Below are 22,382 nucleotides of genomic sequence, written 5' to 3' on the forward strand. Positions count from 1 at the left end.
ATTTTTTTTTAAAGCATTCCCCAAATTATTAATGCATTGGAAACCTAATTCTTTGCAATTTTAAGCATTTATAAATTATGTTCTATAAATGTACCTTGCTGAAAATTCTAAGACACTTTTGTCTCAAAGTAGTAACTATAAGAAGTTTTACTGGAGCTATAAAAACGGTTTTACTAAATTGAATTACTCGTTCGAGGAATACTCTGTCACAGAACTGGAATGAGAAGCCAGATGTTGCTCTCGGTTACTCCCATCACCAAGCTGACTTCAAAGTGCAAAGTGACATCGAATCTGAGGCATGGAAAGGAATCTAATCCTTCAACTTCAATGAAGATATCTTTTTTTTTTTTAATATAAAATAAACTAATGAAAATTAATGAAAGAACAATAGATGCCAGAGCAGAAAAGACTTTGTGCCACTTCAAAACATCCTACTAGTGGGGCTTTGGTCAGTAATTAAAGAGACCACGCTGGAGCCATCCCAGCTAGCGCTGTCCCACCAAAGCTCGTAACCACCTTCGGAGGACGATAATACTTCAGTTACATATATGAGCAAAGTTCTGCAGCATGACATTTTGGAAAAGCCTAACCCACCCTACTAAAAAAATATTAATAAAAAGATGTGTTCAAACACATCTGTAAGAAAGTATTAAACCTTAAGTGAAACCATTTCGGTTTTCACCTTAAACCCCAGATTTTTTCCAAAGCTCGGGTTCTTTTCTCCCTCATGCCGCATCAGAAATGCCCATCAGCACCACAAAACCAGCCTGGCTTCATGTCAAATGTACCGGTAAGTTTGTGTCACCGACACCATGACTGGGCTAGAGCCCAGGTACAGGCGGTTGACCCGGACTAAGTGGAATATAACAACAAAGTGCCCAATTTCGGGAGCAGCCTCCTGGCTGGCTTCCCACCAGCCCCGAAACCCAGCATCCCACACCTGCAGATGCTGCTGAGAGCTGCTGCTAAGTGCTATTTAGTTTAAGCAATCATTAATAAAACAAGCACAAAATACTAATTAGGTACATTTTATCCATTTCCATGTAAATTGTTTGTTTGTAGCTATTTACTCAGCATTGTTCTCGGCACAATAGAAAAAATGCAAATGACTGAATCAGAACGCAGCCCTAATGGGACTTTCTGTTTATACCCATTAGCCCAGAGGTGTGCTGTAATTCAATCCTCAAGCAGCAAGATTTAGCCTCATTAACAGCTTGCATGGGCAGGTTACAACTCATAAAACCCTACGGTAAACAAAGTATATGGACACAGCGCAGTATCTCGCCCCTGAGTGACAGCGCCCCGGTCCCTATCAGATCGCCTGGGTTTACCTCCCCCGGCCCCCCCGAGGCAGCATGGCCCACCGGCTGCCTGCACCCACCCTGCAGCCCCCCACCAGGCGCACAGCAACATCCCATCAAAAACTTATTTGGTAAAGCACACATTAGAAAGGCAACTGGAAACCTTCCCCCCCTGCTCCTATGCACCATAATAGATCAATTTAATTTAATTTCTAGCCAGCCAACTGACACAGCAACCCACTTTCTTTCGACCCACAGTATTCTGTAACATTCATTACATTGAATTTTACATGGAATAAAACTGCTCAAATCTCTGCTCTTCGTAATTCCTGGGACACAGGAACTCGCGGTTTTGGTTTAAGTGACTTTTAAGCAAACCATGCAAACCTTGTACTTAAGATTCCCATGTGGTGTAACGTCAAACAATTGAAGCTACTACAGCACGCTGGATTAAAATCAGGCCAGCTACGTGGTCGTGACAAAAATAAAGCCCTAAACTGAGCAGGCTGGGTCCCCCTCTGCTCTCCCCCCCTCCTGAGAGAGAACTTGTATCCTGAATTATTAGCATAGTCATTACCATCCCGGGGATCTCCAAGCAAACACAGATTATTGTGGTTTGTGTTTGTGCTGATTAAGCCCATCATCACCAGAGGATAAGAGAAAACCAGCCCAGCTCTTGCTTAAATTCAATTCAGGTATCTGAGCCCTGGGTGACTGCGCCTGGTGAGGGAACACTGGTGGAAGGAGCAATGGGACTGAGAGCAGGACAAGGAAGTAGATTCAGTTTTGAGGTACGGAATGATTATTAAACAGCAAATCAATCCCCCAGATTTTAGAAAGAGCCTGGGAGAGGTAGGGAGGCATGAACACAGGTATTTTTTTTCTTTAAAAAGACACACGAAGAGAAGCTCTGCACCAAGACAGGGCCACGCAAACACACACAGAGTGATTTATTTTTTTTTTCCTTTCCTGTACAGTGGAAGAGAAAACTCAGTAAAATCTTCCACCCTCTGACATGAAGCTGACACACCAAAGAGACATTAAAGTTTGCTCTGTTATTTTCCCCCAATTACTTTGTAATGGTCTAAAGATCTGCCACGCAGATGCACAGTGAGGAAAACTTCACCATTTAAGGACAAACTCCTCAAGAATAAGTAATGTAATTCCTTGTTTCCCTCCTATAAAAATGTATTGGTATGCAATTTTTATATTTCACAGTTCACCGACATCTCGGCAAGCTTTCTTCCACTGCTTCAATGGTGCTACTTTTAATTTTATCCTCCTTAGTCCTAGTAATTAAAGTGATCAGCAGTGGCATCCCAACGGCTTTGACACAGCTACAACCCCCTAGCAGACTCCGGCTTTTAAGGAGAAGGGGAAGAAAAAAAGGACGGGAGTTTCATTTCACTGGAACAAGAAAATCAAGCTTCTCCAATCCTCAACTTTATCCAATTGTTCTTTCAGCAGCCTTTGGATCTTAAGAAACAAATAAAAATGGCTGCCATTAGGGGGTCCCTTTTGTACTCGCCGCAGACGGCAATGACTGACACTGCTTTGGCCAAAAATGATGCCGTGGATTTGGGAAGGTGAATTTGAATGTGAAACGCTGGCGGGGCAGTTTCCGAGACCATTGCCCGGCCAGCGACGTGGCTCGGCGGCTGCAGAGGCCGAGAGCTGGCCAGTGCAGAAAATACGGAGAGAGGTGGGGTCCTGCAGGGGAAAAGCCACCCCAAAACAACAAGCAACCACCCCCATGAGACCCAGCTCCTTAAATCACAAAAAACTCTGCAGTGTTTTGCATTTTCAAGAAAACAAAAACCAACTCTGCCTGGGATTTTCAGTTGTCCTTTGGCAGAATTTTGGGAGGATCCAAACTGAGTTTACACCAGAAGTCTGATAACGTATTAGCCTCTCCCTAGGAAAAAAAAAATAAATAAGTAAATATATGTAATCCTGTGAGCTGCATTTATTTGATGTTTTAAAAGAAAATTCTTTACCGTGTCCATAGACTGGGGGGTGGGGGGAGTGGTAAATTAGTGATACTCCTCGGCAACGAAATTAAACCCGAACCGTACCTATGAGGGGGAGCGATTCCTGTAGCTGTAGGTTCCAAAATTGTCCATGGTTTGCCCCGAGTGCGCAGTACATCTAAGAGAAAGAACTTGACTGCCACCTCTTTCATCATTAGACAGGAAGAACGGCTCTGTTATTAGCCATTCAGAAAGAAAAAGACTTCTGCGCTTGTCCAGAGGCAAGGATTACTAAAATGTACCTATTCAGTTAGTAGAGAAGACAGAATAAAAAAATAAATAAATAAGAAAAAATTACACGAGCTTTAAAGGTTTGGGCAGGCTGGATTTTACTGTGACCTTGATCGGCTCTTGTTTGAGTAAATAGGATTTGGGATGAAACATTAAAACTGTTTAGCAGATCTTTTCAAACCATTTCAAACTTTTCTTATGTTGGTTTATAATATAACCAGACATGCTTGTAAATGGCCACACCTGCTCATTTCTCTGGGGATGGCCTGATCTCTGCCTTTTCTAACAAAGAAAGGACGGGAGAAAAAAAATCAGCCTTTCTTGTTGCAAAACAGAGTGGAAAGTCAAAATCTTTCTCAAGTTTGTTCCATCTGGTCAGATTAAACCTTTGATCACCCTGGGGACCACAGTTATGTTTGGTCTCTACCACCGTTTCAGAACAGCTCAAAACACACAGGTAGCGAGCGAAATATGAATTGCTAAGCAGGGAACACTCGCCAAACAAAAGTGCATCGGCTTTGGCTGTCTGTGGCTAGTCAGATCGTAGGGAGTGGGCAGCACAGAGACACAAACATCTGAGAGATTTGCTGCCTTCTGCCCGGCGTCCACACCAGCTCCCTTACTGCCATAAGCTGTGTGCAGCTCGAAAAGATTTTTTCCCCCTGAACGCATGGCACAGAAAGTATCAAATCACCTGTCATAAAAAAGCAGCTGCTGGCTCGCGATCTGTGGCACTGGTGGGCTAATGAGACCAGACAGAATGAAAACAGAAGTAGTCCAAAGTCTAAAATGGGAAGAATCACAAATAATGTCTTAACAAAGCTCTGCCCTTTAAGAAAAAAGAAACCCCCCCAAATCCACAGTAAAACGGGGTTGCTTGGCTGTAAACTGGAAAACGTCTTAAACCGAGGAGGTGTTTTTAAAGAAACGTTAGCCAGCCATTTTTCATTTTTTTTCTTAATGTCTTCTATGCTGTTTGCAAAACCTACAATTCACTTGGTACAGTATTTCTGGTGTGAAGGATTCTGGCTGTAGAAAAACAACCCATTCATAATTTAATTGCTCACGTCATTGTGAAATTGAGAAACTCTTCGTTTACTGAATGAAAAAAAAAATATATGTATTTGAAAAAAGGAATGGCTGACTAAGTAAGTATCACCTTGTGCTACATCCAAGGCCTCTTGCTGGTTGTCTGGCTGCTCTTTTGTAGGCAAAAAGGAGCTGAACGCTCCCTGGCTCCTTAGATCTGGCCCAACAAATGCACTGCCAGTCATGCACATGGATCCAGCTTAAAACCCAGTGTGAGCCTAAAAGAAGCTAGTCAAACTGGCACCTACTCATGCAGAAGGAGATAGATTTGTCATGACAGGCTGATTATTCAATGTAAAGAAACAGTTTAGCTTTTCTAATCTGGTACAAATACATCTTTCTCAGAGAAAAAAGTAAAAGGTCTAACAGTTCAAGTATTTAAAGTAAAGAAACCAACAAAAAAATTGTAACGTCAAAGTGAACCATAGGTATTTGTGCTGGAGCATTCTGCAAAACAGCCCTGCCATTCTATTCAGATAAATAAGATTTAACCCGTTTAACCCTTTAGGAGCTGCGCATCTGCACGTCGATCAAGGCATGCATTTCGCTTTCACACCACACTGGGCTCTATGGCAAGTTTTAAGGGCACGCTGCGATGCCTAACACCAAACACTCCCTGTTTTCCCCCTCTCCTCACCCGCCCCAGCACGGGGGGCTCTCCCGGCAAAGTGACACCAGGGCCGCCTGCCTGCCCGGCCGCCTCCCAGGAAAGAGCATCCAGAAAGCCGACCTGAACCAGAGCAGCCACAAAGCCCTCCGCTAACTTCTTCCCTGGAATTTTCTCTGCTTAGGCAAGTTTGTGCTCTCCCCCATCTGGGAAGTGTAATTAAGGTCAGCCACCACCGCAGGCACCCGGATCCAGGAGCCTGTTACGCCTGTCACCACGACTGCGATGCTGTTGGCATCACCCACAAACAGGGTCCCAAGCGTGCAGGCTGAGAAATATCCTGAAATCGTGCCATCGCCCAGCAAGGGCGCAACGCCCGCTCCCGGACCCGTACTCCGACCGTGGCGTTTGCTGCGCCTTTCCGCAGCACGCTCACAGCCCGCAGCTCAGGATGCTGCTTACTCACTGTAGGAGTCAACACTCACCGAGCTCCACTTTAGGGATTTTCTCTTGTGTAAACTTGACTTTATAATTTAAAAAAACCAAAAAACAACAAACCAACAAAAACCAACAAACTCAAAAAACCACCCAACAAAAAGTGGTGTTATGAAACAAAGACTTTTGGCAAGTGTGTGGGATGCGTAAGCCGGAGAGCAGCATCTTCCAGCCTGCCACCCTGGGAAGCTTCTCCTGGGGGGGGCCAGCCCCGCGCCAAGGCCGGAGGCCGGAGGACATGCCCTCCCGAGGAATGCTCCCGGTGCACTCCCAGCCGAACAAAGCCGCGCAGCCTGCAGGGTGCCTCCTAAAGTGGGGGGTGTCCCCCCTTCCTCCTAATTTTCCGGGGAGGGTGGCGGGATCCCAATCCACTCGTGTGTGATGAGAATGGGAAGAAAAAGTGCAAACCCTGCAACTCCCCGGATCCTATTTTGCTGGGTTTTTTTGAAAATGTCCTGCAAACTGCTGGCAGCTTTTTTTAATGGAAAATACCAATCGCCTAGGATCTATACCTAGCCTTTTGCCAATAATGAGAAAACTTCACCTTCTGTCCCCAGCAATTCTTAAGAAATCTTTTGCTGTTATTCCTACAAATCCAATTACAGATTGTTGAGTAGCTAGTGGAGTAAGCTTATTGAGGAGTGTCACATCACTAAGTCGTGCGTATGTGTTTCAGTTTGTAATGTGGTCTGAGCCGCTGTAGAGGTGTCAACTTAAAATGCAAGTAAGTAGCAGAACAGGGCTAATCCCAGCCACTACTCCCCTGCAGCCAAATTGTAGCGCAATGAATGACAGTGGAAATGCAAAGATGCCACTGTGCTTATCACACACAGCCAGATGGTGGACCTGGATCAATGCACACATGCCACGATCAATGCATTTGATAAAGAATTAAGAAGAAAACTGTACATGTTATCAAAGAACTTGTACATGGCATAATTATGATTCTGCATGTGCTTACTGATGATATTGGAGACTCAGAGGCAGGTGATAATGAAACTGATAGGAAGAAATAGCTTAAAGGCTACAGCATATGGCCTCAGCACTAAGAAATCTTGTCAAATAGTTCAGAAAGCTTTTTTAACTGTTATTACAGGCTGCTCATAGTGCAAGCTGGTGGCAACATTTTAATTTTTTTTTTTAAACCTGAAATGTCAAAAAGTTACAAAAGCTGTACTTTTCAGAATGGTTCAGAAAATAATTAAGACGCTATTGTGTTTTAAACATGGCCCAAAAAACCTACAGGTAGAGAGAGCATTCACAGGGTTTTTTTGGGGGTGTGTGTGTGGTTGAGCATTTTCAAATATATATAATTCCGCATTCCCTGAATAAATGTATTTAGACTTTAAGGGGGCTCGTGGCAGTTTAAGGAATGTATCTGGGTAGCAATTTGCATTCCTCACGCCAATTTCTACAGATACAGTGTCGATACTATTTCTCATCAAATCTCGAGTATTTCCCTGTTACTGCTTGAGCTCTGCCAGCTGCATTGCGGCCACCTCGGATGCGAAAGAAGGTAATTAAAATTTTGTGCAAAATAAAGTCTAAACTAATTAAAAAAAAAAGCATATACATTTATAATGTATAAAAGGTACCTAAAATAAAAATTCTCATGCTCCAGTTGATAGATGAGCTGTCTAATCAACGCCTGGACGTAACTTAAGTGCTCTCATTAGTGCGAAGACCTTCAGGCTAAATAAGACTAAATCCCTTAAAAATTGCTTCTGCAATAGAAACCCCCCCTCTTACCATTTTCCTCTGCCTAAATCATATCAATTAAAAAGAGAGAGAGGGAGTGAGGGAGGGAGGGAGGGAGAGAGGCATTTTCACATGACTTTGTTTTAACTGACACTCAAAAAACTATCTTCTGAATCCAATTTAAAATGTTTCAGCAAAAAAAGTTCATTAGCAACCAATGAAAGAAAGAAACAAACAAAAAAATCGCGCCGGAGTTTAGTTTCTCTTTCACTTTAAGCCTGCACCTTTAAACAGCGTTAAGGCGCATAATGCCCACTAAATCCTTTACCTTAACTTTTTTTCCCCCTAACCACAAATATTTAATCAACATCGCAGCTTTACACTAAATTATAGAATCTATCAAAACGAGACTCCAGAAGAGTGAAGCGTCTGCTTTATTTGCAGCAGGCTGAGGAGGGACACCCCCCCGACCCCCGAATTTCAATTTGTCCTGACAAACCATTGGGTATTAAATTCTAAAGGCACGCAGAGTGCATAAAGAACTGATGGCTTGATTAGCTCTTGTGGTGCAATTGAAGGAGCTGTCTCTCTCCCCGCTTCTCCATTTTGAGAAACACTTTGATCTCCGTTCAAGTCAATTCATGAACATCAACTGACAAGACTGCATGAAACACCCCAATGGTTAGCCCCAAACTCATAGCAAACTATTTGGTTTCATTAAGGCTTCAGGAGAAGTGACCAGTGACAGTCCTTTCATTCAGAAGCCAACAGGCAAGTGACTATTTAAACTTTAATGTGCACAATGTACTGCTGAAGGCCGCTACACCTATAGTCAGTCACTCAAGTATGAATGCCTTCACCTACGATTTGGTGACATGTGAACTGCTACGTGCAGCTGCAGCCTCATTAATGCATTCGCCCAGATTTGTTTGCGGGACTAAAGGGGCGAGTCGCAGTATTTCTGGTGGGAGAGACGACTGTATCTTCAAAGGAAGGTGGAACAGCAGGTGCTATATAAAAGCCAGCAATTAAAAAAAAAAAAAAAAAAAAAAAAGACTGCATTTTGAAACGCAGGAATTGACTAAACATTTGCACGCACGTAGCAGAAACGTCATCTGCTCCGGCTGAAAATATAAAAGAACTCGAAGCGCATCGCCTGCAGACGCAGAGCGCTGGGTCCGGTGCGCAGCTTTGCTACAGTAAACTGCGCCCATGGCTCTCCCCCTTTCCCAGCTGCCCTCTCCAAAGAGTCCCACTTCAAAGAGTTCATGTTTGCACCAGTTCCTGTCAATGCAGGTCAGAAACACTAAAGTGGAAAGTGGCTGCAGCGCCGTGGCACAAAGAGTCTCCGCGGCAGAAATCAAACAAAGCCCAATTAAACTAATCATAACGTCCCAGTGAACACAAGGAAGCTCACCTGGTATTTCTGGACTTCTGTGTGAATTCCCAACTCTACTCGGTACTTGGTACTATAATTACCCTGACCAAAATACTGTGAAATTACTGCTCTGATCTACTAATGGCTGCAAAAAATCAAGCCGTTGTGGTTCCATGCCAAGGGGCCGTAGCAAGGTGGCGCAATGCTTTCTGACAGAGACGACAACTTCTAAAAACTCAAAAGGGAAAATTAACGGGATGTGGTTTATGTTGCCAAGGACTGTTCATTAATTACCAATTTAATCACTGCTGGAGGCATGACATTACAAAAATCTGGCTGAAAGTTCTAATAGATTATGAAGACCACCTAAGAAGAGTGACCAAGAAATGTACAAAACAATTAATACTGTTTCACTGCTATCAAAGACACTCAGATTATTTTACATCAAGTGAAGCAAAAGAATTAGTAGCTTCACAGTGCCACCACTAGGAACTGTAAATACAATGGCACACAATTAGTAATGCACATGTGACTTTTCGTTCAAGGCATATATCCTTGGGAAAGCCAGAACATGATAAGGAGAACAAAAGAAACATTTTTAAATGAAATGAATAAAGATTTTAACTCTACCCTTGTGCATGCTGAGCAAAAACAGAATAGGCGATGCGAAATACAGCTCTAAGTAATGCCGATATCATCCTGGGATTCACAACAGCGTGTACCGAACATCCACACAGAACACACCCGCCGTTGCCAGCAGCCATAGGAAAGGAGCATTCCAGATGCTAAGAAACCCGGGTCTCGCTGCGTACACAAAGGGACAGCCCTGAAACACCGACAGCTTTTTTCTTTTTTTCGCTAATATTTATAAATGGATAGAAGACGCTGAAGTTTTTGAACTAACGTTGTTCAGACGATCTTAAAATTCAGTTAATAAACTGACAGCCTATTTTCTGTGAGCGTGCACAGTTTAAGCTGCGGCAGACTACGCAGCACCTTGAATTTACATCCACATCACACATAGCCACGTATTTTTATATTTAGGCCGGATGCTTAAGTGGTGTAAACAGATACAGCTTATCAAAATAACAGCAATAAAATTCAGCTGAGAATCTCAAGCATTTATATCTAAAACTCAAACTGCATAACATTTGTCTTGCATTAGCAAAGGTTACACTTTATTCGTGAAATCCCTCCCGGTACAAAACTGACAGTGCATACTAATTCTTCTTAGAAATGAGTTTACTTGCACTAATTGATTTATTTTCCCAGCTACGTCAGGGAGTTGTCTCTGACAGTGTTTCTGTAGAGCAAAATATCACAACTTCATAGTGCTTAAACAGATCAAATATGAAGTCAAAAGATGTAGAACCTTCTTGGAAAGTTACAGATTTTTTTTATTTTCATGTATTGAGTAGCGTTACATAAAACAAGTTGTTTGTTACTGCCATCAAGGAAATAAGATCAGGCTATCTCAACCTTAGCTTGTTGTTATAAAGAAGTAAATATCAGTTCAGCTGGGGTTTTGAAGTGTTCAGTCAGCAGGTCTAACCTTCATTTAAAGAAAAGTATATTGTTAAAAGAGCTATAAAACTTGGAATGCTCATGAAATGTAAATACTATACAGCACAGCCTTATCAGCTTAAACCATATTTAACCACTTCATAGTGGCATACAGACAAGACATATAAATGAACAACAGGGAATAAGTTACCAAAGCTCAGGGATTACCAAAATAACGTTCAATCTTTTTACCAATTAGATGGTAACTTCTTCTTTGTAATCTCAGGAAGATCTAGTGATCATATCTAAATCTGGTTGCAATTATTAGCATGACAGACTAGTCTTTTTTCAATCAATATTTTCCAATTAATATAAAAGACCAAGGCTGCCATCTGCAAAGTACTATACCTCAATAAATTCACGTTAGATGTTTAATTAATAAAGATCAGATTTTCTCTTTGGGGTTTGTTTTTTTTTTTTGTAAAACAAGATAGGAATAACTTGGGAGTGTTTCCTTAAATGAATTAACATTACCACCTCAATCACAGGCATTTATTTTCCAACTGAGGACACTACAGGGAAAAAAATATTAAAAAATCCACTGATAAAGCTAGATGCCTTTCCTAATGGAACAGAAGTAGGGATTCTGGTTTCACACAGAAAAAAGATTTATTGAATAAAGCTATCCGGTACTCATTTTCAAGAACTTGTTAAAATATCTGGAGGGAAGAATACTTGCAATGCTAACTTGAGTTTAAGGCATCTTTCAATCAAATTAAAATATCCTGGGTTTGCAGCCTACTGTGAATTTGCTTCCTGTACCACTTCTGTTCGTGTTGCCTAGAGTTTACTTCTTGGTCACGTATTAGAGCGGGACAGTTTGGAGCTTATTAGCTCAGAGGGGCAGCAGATTCATGATCAACAAATGGGGCCATTTAATAAAGCTTTTTTTCTGAGCATTTAATATAATGCTTTATTTTTATTTTATTGCAGCTTGCAACCATATCTGTGCAAATGAATGCAATCAAAATTAAAGAGCATAGAAACTCATGTTTTTGTCACTTTCTGAAGCCTTCCTAAAAAGACTTCCATTTCCACCGGTCCACTGTGCATGCAAAAAAAAGTTACCATTACGCACTCAAATATTTATGAAAATGAAAAGTAGTGGGGACAACAGATTGACACCTGAAGTAGAAAGAGCTTATTAAATATGAATTAGATACAGCTGCAACAAGTCCTTTGAGCAAGGGAGTAATAAAAAGCAATACTCTGAGCTGAAAGAAACAATCTCATGCATAGCCTGTTCCTGCTGCCCTCGGTACGCAGACAGCGCTCGCATGTTTGGAGGCAACAGCTTTTCGGTGAAATACTTTGTACTTTCAAATTCTACTACAAAAGCTGAATATAGTCCCCACTGCTCTTCCAGACCTTTTATTTTTTAAAAAAATATTTAGGCAGCTATAACTGTCATTCAGCTTTAATAACTATGCAATAATGGTCGCAGGGATAAGTAAACCCAACCCTTTCTCTGCACAGAAAGCAGGCCAGCAACAGCTGCATTTAAGCGCAGCATCAGCATCAGGATTGCCCTCCAAAACCACCCTTTTGTTTTATAGTAATCTGGCTTTAAATACTTATTGTCCAAATGGAGACCCCCACAATTTTGAGTGTAGTCATCCTCAAATACTGCTGTGAAGAAAGAGAAAGTTTTCCCGTTTCACAAGAGGCAAAAGACAAGAGCGATTCCCTCCCGGGCATCACGGTACTGAACTCCTGCCCCCCAGAACCTATCCCAGACCTCAAATATGCAAAATGTTTTGGCCAAATCCATATCTGTGGCCCAGCCTTGCACCTAAATTCACCAAGGCGGAATCCTTAGCTTGTGCAAAGCCCAAATAACCTCAGGAACGACCTGTGGCCCGTGTTAGGAAGAAAACCACATCCCCTGCCAGACAAGCGCTGTACACCGTGAACTCCATGCTATACAGCGTTCCCTGCTAAAGCCGTCTCCTTTGCCAGAGCAAGTTAAAAGAACGTGATGCATGATTTAGGAGATACCAGAAATAAAACTAGTGGGCACCATCTCAATTTGCATCCTGCTCCGTCCCGAGCTCTACAGTGGTGCCCAACACTTTGGGTTATTTTCATTCTTCGGTACATAGGTCCATGAGTAAGTATCACTGTTCTTTACTCCACAATATTCAGATCCTGCTCTGTAGACAGAATTATTGATTTCTTCAAGGGCTTTTCTACAGTGCTCGTCACTACAGTATGTAAGTGCCTCAAAAGCATTAATCACACTCCCTTCTCACCACACCCCGTGGTGGTGGTATTGCCCCGTTCTTCAGATGAGAACTGAGAGGGAGAGATCCAGCTAAAAGGATCTAACCCTGGATGCTCGCTCGGGGAAGCCTGTCACCTGGGGTTTTTCAGTACACTTGGCTTTATGCAGCCCGTTCTGTCTCAAGCACAGCTCCAATGACTTCCCTGACCGACCCGAACACTCGGTGCATTTGCAAATCAAACCTTCGCTTCAGGTGGCCATCCAGAGAGGAAGGATACGCCATTAGTGACCACCTGGAGCAAGTTTGGTTCAAAACACTTCGCACTGATCGGGCACTCTGAGGCAAAGGCAGCACTACATTTCATTCTTTCAAGCACCTTAACTGTGACCTCCATCCTTTCGCTCCTTGCAATCCCTGCTTCGTTTGCTGTACACCTTCCAGTTTCTGCAACCAAAAGGACAGAGGTCCTCTGGACAAACAGCCTTCTACATCACCTCAATCCTCTGAGCTAAATGAGACACAATTGCTTTGGGGAAAATAGTATGTGATCACATAATTAAAGACTGCATCATAATGCATATACACAAAGGAGGTTAATTAAAGTTGCCTGTGCATTTCTTAACTCATAATTCCATTCTCTGTAATCATGCTGACTCTATAACCATAGCCATTTGAGTTTACAGAGTAAGTGACAGCTGTAGTAAATTTCCATTCTTTATGCGGACCAGTCATTAAAGAAGAGTAAGATGAACATTTTGCCACCGGCCTTCGCAGATACTTGCTGACAGCGGAGTTATGCTGAGATCCAAGAATTATGGGTTCCACTCCACGTTCTGCAAGCGAGGGCTCCCTGCTGGAGAGCCCTTCCAGCCCCCTGAGGATTTCCCCCTCGTCCTGGTCCTCCCTCTAGCCTGCCCCTGTGCCTGTTAGGTCGCGCAGACCAGCTCCAGCCTCCTTGCCTTTCCAGCATCCCATTCCAGCCAGGCTGCTACTGCTAACAACCATCACTACAGGTTATTTCACAACAGCTGGTGGGAGCAGATATGTTCCTTCCAGCCCTGTGATATTCATCATGAGAAAAGGTGAGTTAAATAAAAATGAGTAAGCTAATAAAAAGGCTCTCCTGGTTAAAAGCTAAGTGATTACAGCTGCTATACCAGATTGGAAATGACAGAAGCATCTCGTAAAAGAGTCACTACATGCACACCTACATCAAGAAAGCAAGCAGAAAGGCTGAGCTGTTTATAAATCTACCATAGAGAAAGGGATATATGAGGGGATCAGTAGCTCTCTTCACAGAGCTCTTAAAACTAATTCTTCCAGTCTCCAAAAGGCTGCATCAATTTTAAGGCCATATCTATGATCCTCCCAAATCACGAGCATGTTTTCAAGGAGTTTCTGATCAACACAGCCTCTTCTTAAAGACTTCAAATACTTGCCTACAGGCTTACATACCTCCATAGAGGCTGGCACGCGTACAGCTTGCAGACTGAGGGCTTCTGAGAAGTGCCAGAAGAGCAGACCTAACAGTGAAAAAACTTCTGTACCATGCTGCAAGTAGGGAAGAAACAGGAGAAAAGAAACAGAGCTAGTGTGATACAAACAGAAGAAGCCAGCAGAGAGTGACGGGGCTACACCAGGTGGGCTGAACAGGAATGGAAGCTGATGGAGCTGACGGCACAGAGCAAAGATGTCTAAGGGAAGAACGAGTGGAGAGAGTATTAAGAAAACAAAAGTTAAACAGGAGAAGAAGCGGGGCTGAAATGGCCAGGGCACACAGCTGAAAGCCTGAGAGAGAGGAAAGAACAAGAAAACACAAACTAAAGAAAGGGAAGAGGATACAGCTTGGGATGCAACGAGAAATAGGCGCTTCAGAGGAAAATGAGACTGTGTTAACGGGTATACGAGCAAATTTGGTGCCTTACTCTTCTACTCGCACAACTTCATCAATTTCTGACTTACAAAAGAAATTAAAAAAGCAAAGCAAGTGAGGATACAGGCATGGGCCTAACCTCAGAGCACAAACATAAGAGGATGGAAGCACGCTGCAGCAAGAAAGCAGACTCAAGAAAAAGGGGTAAACAGCCAAGAGAATGGACAAGTCATGTGAAAGCAGCCAATACCCCATGAAAGGCCAGTTAGTGGTCAATAAAGAGATCGAGATTTTAAAAAAGGGGGAAGAAGTGAAGAGGAAGCGAAGAGGAAGCGGAAAAGAAAAGAATAGAAAAAGAAAAGAAAAAGAAAAGAATAGAAAAAGAAAAGAATAGAAAAAGAAAAGAATAGAAAAAGAAAAGAATAGAAAAAGAAAAGAATAGAAAAAGCAAGCCCGGAGTACAGCACTACTAAAAAAAAATAACACAATATTGGTTCTGTCAGAGGAAGGGCAAGACTTAGGCTGAAGAAGGTCTAAGGTATTTGCCCTGTGCTTAGAGGAGAAACAGGAACAGTTTTGTGGTGTTTTTTTTTAAAAAAAGACTTTTACCAAAACAAACCAGGCGAGCACATACCCTGCATTTGTGACCAGGGACCAGACTTGGAAATTTCCTCCCTTTTGTTGACCTCCAGCAGCAATCCAACCCCACAAACTTTGTACTCACTTGATTACTAAGAAAACAGCAACTCCTAGCTCTCATACGGCAAAGGTAATGTAGTCAGAGCAAAGCCTACGGGACAAGATTCTCAGAAGTGAGGAATGACTGTGCCCGGCCCAGCTGGGCTGACGGGTCTGCAGGGCACGCACGGACAGACTGGGCTGCCCAAAGCTCTGTTGTGACGGTAGCAAAAAAGGTGCAACCACAAACTTCCAGAATTGGAAGTATTGGCCCTGAACTACCTATTTAAAGTTTTCTTATTTGAAATTAGATCTTCCTATTTTAAACCGTTTTATTTTGAATCTCTCCCAATTCACCCCCAAAACAAGCTCAGTCCGATTCCCACTACTGAGCGCCGATTCCCAGGATCGTAACTCTCGTTTGGGTAACTAACCACTGCACATCACCACACGCTGGCATAGACAGCGCTGCTCGGAGTCCAGATTCTTATTAATTAACCTTAATGATCAGAAAACACTGAACAGGACTAAGTCTGTACTATTCACCAAAAATCAAATAAGCAACGACCTCTAGATACATACATCCCCATTCAGAACATACACATATATGGATATGTATATAACATATGTTATATACAGCACTATATAATATATATTATTATACAGCAACTGCATATTTTATATGAAGTATGAATTCTATACCAGCCTCCTTAAAGACACCCCCCTTCCACAATGCATGTTTCCCACTGAAATGCGTTAGGAGCATGTTGAGCCTGGTAAGTCAAGCGCTCAAGAAGTTAGAAAATGTCGAAATTACACTAGCGGTCCGAAATTGGAACCAATGCAAGGCTGTACAGTTTTAAATTGCTTAGCCCATACTTTTTTTCCCCTACAGGATACTTGTCTTCTTCAGCGGCCACGACTGACAATGTTCAGTGGGTGAAGAACTGCTCAGTTCCTCGCTGCACCCTCATCGTTTGCCGCCTGCCCTGCACCTTGTTTAAAATACACTACTTAAACTTTTCTCTGAACACAGAATTATTCATTTCTTCCAGAGCGTGTCTGTGGGATTCTTCACTACCATATCTAAGAGTTTCCAAATTACACCTCCATACCACCTTTCTGAGCCAAGGAGCTTTTGTTATCCTTATGTTACAGCCAACTCAAGACAAGAGTGCCGTTACCTGCTCGCTCAGAGCGCCCAGTGTTTCAGGGGGACCAGGACCATTTGTTCACAGCATGGTTCTCCTTGACTTGGCTACAGCTGGGCGCATTCAAAACTGCCAGAAATCAGCCCCCAAGAACCCTGGGTTGGAAATTAGAAATCAAGGAATCCTCCACCTTGAGTACAGTGGGTTGAAGGTACCTTCCCAACTTCGTAAAGAACTTCTGATGGAGGCAGTAAGAAACTCTGGCTCTGCAGAGCGGCCCTTCTCTTTCCCGCAGCTTCTCATTAATTTTTCAGCCTCTGTAACAAATGATATAAGGGCCTGTGGGGAATCTGGCTTCCTGAGCTACGCAATCCTGACTCTCATCCTGAAAACCCTGTCCCCACCACCTATCCTTCAGCTAGACACAGTCCTCGTTCTAGTTTAACCTCCCATCACCATCTACCCCGACACCTCTCTGCGTGCCATGGGGGCAGCTCCTTTTCCTCCTGCTCAGATTTCATCTGCAAGACTTTGAGTGTAAAAGGCAAGTTTTGTTTTCCAGTACTATGCCCTGCATCAGAGTGGGCCCAGATCCTTGGGGGAGCGCCGGTAAAAGATGCTCTGGCTGTGCTGCGTCCGTACAGACAACATGTACCAACACTGACCAACTTTTCTGAACTCCAAGGCTCTCTGACGAGACTGTTCTATTAACACAACTTTGTTCTGAACAGATTTTCCTGTTTCAGAAGGGGATGCAACTTTCTTCCCATAGATATTTTTTAACATGGATAAAACCATGCTTTATCCAACCTAATACAGCTGACCAGTATTTTCTGAAGCAATAAATAAATAAATAAACAGATTAATATTACCCCGAGGCAGAGAGCTGATGGGGAAAACTTCAGCTCAAACAATGAAATACTAGCAAAGTTGTAAAACCTCTGAAAATAGGAGCTTGTAATAAAAAATGTTAGGCAACTTTAATTACAGTTGTTTCTGCCTGAGTAGTTGCCTATACTATCCCTCCTCCAATGCTGTTTGATTTATGAAAGACTAATTAAAAAAAAAAATCCAAAGTGAAATTTATACTAAAATAGACTTATCTAGGAAAAACTTGAATACAAAGTAATAAAAAGATTGCTTATATATTATTATGTCATCATTATAAAAATAAGACTTGTCTGCATATATATGAATATATTTTGTAGAAAGAAAGTGTCGGTTTGGGGAGAAGAATTGTTAAGAAAAAAAGAAGTACAGCAGGAATTCAAGAGAGTTAAGAGAATGAAATGAGACATTAAATCACTGTCTTCTTTTTTGATTGTATGATCCCAATTATGTAAAAAGCAGAATCTGCCCCTCAGGACTAGGCTCTGAAAGACGTGAAGCAGTAAAGATTCAAGCCTTTCTCTGTATCATTATGTTTCGGTTACATTTACATTTTCAGTTGCCAGTACAGGCTCTAATGCGCAATAGTTGGAATCACAAAACCTGCATTGCGAAGGTTTGCATAAAAATTAATTAGCTTTCATCTCCAGAGAGTATGCATCCTTCCAGGTCACCACGGAGGCCACTGGAGGTGCAGCCATAGCTGCTTCAACACTGAAGCTCATTCCCCAGCTCCACTTTCCCACCTCACCAGCATAATCAAGTTCGGTGATAGAAGGGAATTGTTCCATCAACTCTTTTACAAGACTGTCACAAGCAGCTTCATTCACTGCCACAACACTTATGAGGCAGCAAATAGCTGACATCACAGGCACGGGGAATGCATTTACATTAACTGAAAAAAGAGAAGTAATCAAAAATAGCATAAATTACTTTGCTATCATTTAACAAGTAACTTTTGTTTTTCGTCCCATTAGAAAGTGCAGTACCACTCAAAGAAGGTGCTCCCAGGCCTCTGCCTCCGGGGAAGTCCAAGGCATCCTTCTGCTGGCTGTAACCGCAAGAGCAACAGGCTGGAGTGAACTAAGGGGATGTGACACACCAGAGCAATTCAGCATGGAAAAGGAAAATCCTGCAAGGACACGCTCCCCCCAAAGCGTATGTACATACAATAAATTTTAACTATGTAAACTGCCATACTGGCCAATATTTCTTACGTCATTCAGCTGCTTGTTGCGGGCTGGGATGATGGTATTGGTTAGCTGCTTATTCCCTGCCTTTAAAGCTGCATCTCTTCTTGCTTGCTCCAGCAGAACTCTTGCTCGTTCTTTAAGTTCTTCCTGTCTTGACAACATACGTTGCTTAAAAATAAAGAAATGTAATTAACAGCAAGGCAGCCTCAGGGTACTCGATGTTTATACAGTAGTTAACAGCCAGGAGCCTTCCTATATAATAAAGGTGAGGAGTCACATGGATTACAGCTTCGTGAGGTGACAGCATTCTATAGAAATGAAAAGTAAAGATGATCAAAATGTAAAATTAAAAAAAATGTCATAGGCCTTTATAATGTAAATAAGAGTTCTCTCCCCTCCCCTTAAAACTTAATTTCTATCAACATTTAATGCCTTTAAACTGCAAATGGGGAAAAAAATAATTGACTTTGTGGAAGCTATGTTAAATGTGCTATGTGTTTACTTATTTACTTTAATATGTATGCAAATATAACGCTTCGTTAGCTCCTTATATGGGTATCGCTCATTTATAACTTAAACTGAACACAAAGAGGCTGGGTACAGGGCAAAAAAACCTGTGAAAATGCCTGATCCTACTTCATTTATGAACTGCCCCAGGAGTCCCTTCCCCACACCTGTGAGCGATTCTGTAGCGGAGCAGAAGGCCCAGGAGAGGGGTGCTGGGTAGGCAGCACCGCGGCCCCCGTACGCGGCAGGACGCAGGGCACCGCGGCCCCAGGCTCTGCGCTACGCAGCCTGGGACAGACGCAGGCTGTGCCCCCACGCCGGCAGGGTGGGAGCCCAGGGGGGGACGAGCCAACAGCCACACTCAAGGTGCTGACTGAGGCTCCCATCCGAGGTTCTACCACCACGTGCAAACGCCCAGACATTTAACAGCAGAGAACTCGTCAGGGTCATCTCTTCCTTCTTCTTGGCCCACTACACGCTTGCACATTGAAGTCTTCACAGAGAAGACATCCCATCCCGTCTCCTCCCGTTCCACCACTGTGTGTGGGCCAAGCCGTTCCCTTCTCACCCGGCACACAAAGATGATGATGAAGAGAAACTTCATGAGACTTCACCAATTAAAGGAAAGAAATTAGCTGGCTATGGAACTCATATTTGGCGATTATTACCCATCAACAGACTGCTTCTCTTGCAATAAAATAAACCTTTATGATGCTTACTCAGGAAAAAATGTAAAAATACGTGAAGCGATCCACAGTGCCCCAAACCCTCCTATATTCCTTTCCCACCAGAGCTAACGACACAATGCCAGAGAAAGCCCAAACTCAAGAAAGCCCGTCACAGGTAACACCATGAGCCTGCTGTGGCAATTCTGTAAACAGGGCTGAAAACATTTTAAATGTATTTTTGTGATATGTTTTATTGATAATACTCAGCATTCATCATAATATTCAGCGTTCATCCTCACACTAAATCTGCAAGGTAGCTAGGCATACACTTTGTTTCCTTAGAGAAAAGAAAGTCATACTGTAGTTAAGTAACTGTACTTCACGCCAGTCGATGAACAGCGTAACTTCATTTTCTGAAGTTTCTACATCACCATCGTGGCTATTTTCACAAGGCTGTGTGGTTTCTCAGACAAGATTTTGAAATCTCTTTGGTACATTTTAAAGTATTCAAAACTTTACAGTTTTTGAATATCGATCCATGAATTGATAAGCCTTTTTGCAGTTTTTGTTTCAGTATGCAATACTCAGAAGAAAGGTGTTGCCACACCTCAGTGGCAAGAGCCTTGGAGCCATCTTCTTTCAGACAGCTGAGAATACAACTTTAATATCAAAGAGATCAGAAAGATTAACAGGAGGACAATTCCTGTAAAATATTTTTTCATGTAACGGCTCTTTTTCAGCACCACCTACTTTTCGAAGTATTTATGGCACAACAATAAAAATACCCTGGTCATCTCGCCATTTACACTGACGATACGGTGCAAATTATGAACATGGAGAAAGAACTCGAACAGCAACTCCATCCCAACTCGCAGGTGTAAGACAGGTTAAATTTCTTACCTGGGCTGTTTTTGCAGTTTGATCCGCATGATTTAAAGCTGTTCTGGCATCACCGTCAGACTCGGATTCTGTTTGCCTCAGAGAAGCATGCGGTTTCTTTGTGAGATCCGTATCCTTTTTGAAGGAGTATCCAAGCTTAGAAGTAGGAGATGAACTTGGGTTTGTGACAGGCGAACCGGGATCTGCTCTCGTGCTCTCCGTGGACCCGATACGTCCCAGCTTTTCTTGCTCTGAGGAACCAGAGGTACTGTCTAAGCTCTGGTGTCTCTTCTTGTCATTATCTTCCCCAGCAGCCGTGGGAGACACATCCTCTTTCTCATCACCGACATGTGCCAAGTCACTCAAGTCTAAATTATCAGCTATCAGCAATTTCTTCCTCCCCAACACAGGCTGTGCTTGTGCTGCATCTGTACCACCACACCGCCCAACCTCTTCAGACGCAGAAGTCCTTCCAGAGCTCTGCTGGGATTTCTGTGGATCCGTGTCACTTCGAGTCCTGCGAGAAGAAGGGGAAGCTGTGCTTGGGCTTAAATGGTCATCAGGAGTTTGGTGCTCGCTCTCAGATTCACCAACACCACTGTCATTTACAAACACGGAGTCATCCTGAGAAGCAAAGTCTGCCAAACCGCTGTCCGGCGGGTGCAGCTCGGGCTCCCGGTTCAGGTCGCTCAGCTCCGCGTAGAATTTTTCCTGGTCGACAGAACTGTTTGTGTCCGTTTCATAGTTACCCACTTTGTATGTGCTTTTACTACTGTTCTCCTCTATTTGAACCACGTTTAATTCCTGGCCACAGAAATGCGCCCTTATTTGATAGAGATAGGTCATAACAGTCAGTTTGTCAGGTATCGCTAATAAAACCATGTCAGAAGGTTCCAGCAATCGTGATATTCCTAAACTGGCAAATCCATCATATGCCTTTAAAAACAGACAAAATAAAGATTACAACATGGCAGTTGCTTACGTAACATAACATTTCAAGAATGCAAGGGGAAGTTTCAGTCAAAATAAGCAAGCCTAAAACATACCCAGTATTACAGGAACAGTATGAGTTCAACTCTACTACTTATGAGTCTTTTGGCTTCATTACAGCAGTTACCTTTTTTTTTTTTTTTTTTCCACAATCCAACATCAAACTCATCGATTTTTCCCCAATGGTTTCTAGATATCTCCCAGAGTATCCCAAGAGCAATGCAAACCCAAGAGAATATGGCCAGTGAAGACACTCAAATGGCACTGTTTCAACTGTTTTTAACATACCTCAATAGCACACTACACTAAAATCTTTAGTTACTCAAAATGATGCCACTTCCATGAGTAAAAAGCTGTTCATGAAACCACAACTTAAAAGCCCTTCTGTTTGCACTCAGAAAACCTACCAATGTCTTAAGTGGTTCTTACTCAAGTAGCAGGAAACAAGCACACACAAAAAAAAAAAGTGTAAGAGTTGGACCAGAAAAAAAGCAACTAAGGATGGCTTTTTAAGATAAGAAACACAGATATAAGAAACACAACACTAATCCATCTTGGGCTTTATCACTGGCGATCAACCTTCTCTCTTCTCCTGGTCATGTAATTGCAGTGATTTGTGTTGATGAAAAACTATGTCCAGATAGGCAAAAAGACCACCACCGCAGATTACTTGATATAAGAGATATATCACATTAATCCAACAAAGAAATGCATTTTAAAAACATTTGTTGATACTACATTTATAAGAAAGAGAAAGTGAATTTCATTCCCACTCCACTTTCAGTTCCCAAAGCTGAACAGCTTGCAAGCCTCCCACTTTGTGAGGCCACATTGTCTCCCTTCTGCTAGCCCTTTAAGCCAGTGGGCTTGGTGCATCAGGTTTTTCTAGTTTTGAAGAATTAGAGCCGTTTCTCAATTTACAATTAATTATTACTATC

General features: G+C 42.5%; 1 protein-coding gene across 9 annotated transcripts in view; it reads right to left on the reverse strand.

Moving 5' to 3' along the window:
- The window catches only part of EHBP1 (EH domain binding protein 1), a 226,527-nt gene that overhangs the window by 53,137 nt on the left and 151,008 nt on the right, over positions 1-22,382 (reverse strand). For all 9 annotated transcript variants that reach the window (XM_080389553.1, XM_080389552.1, XM_080389551.1 and 6 more), the window contains 2 exons: positions 20,476-21,390; positions 18,425-18,568 (listed from right to left, as the gene is read on the reverse strand). In XM_080389553.1, the coding sequence (XP_080245679.1) occupies positions 18,425-18,568; positions 20,476-21,390 (1,059 nt within the window). The remainder of the gene's footprint in view (positions 1-18,424; positions 18,569-20,475; positions 21,391-22,382) is intronic.

The sequence above is a fragment of the Falco punctatus genome (assembly GCF_963210335.1).
Source record: "Falco punctatus genome assembly, chromosome: 5".
Taxonomy (NCBI): domain Eukaryota; kingdom Metazoa; phylum Chordata; class Aves; order Falconiformes; family Falconidae; genus Falco; species Falco punctatus.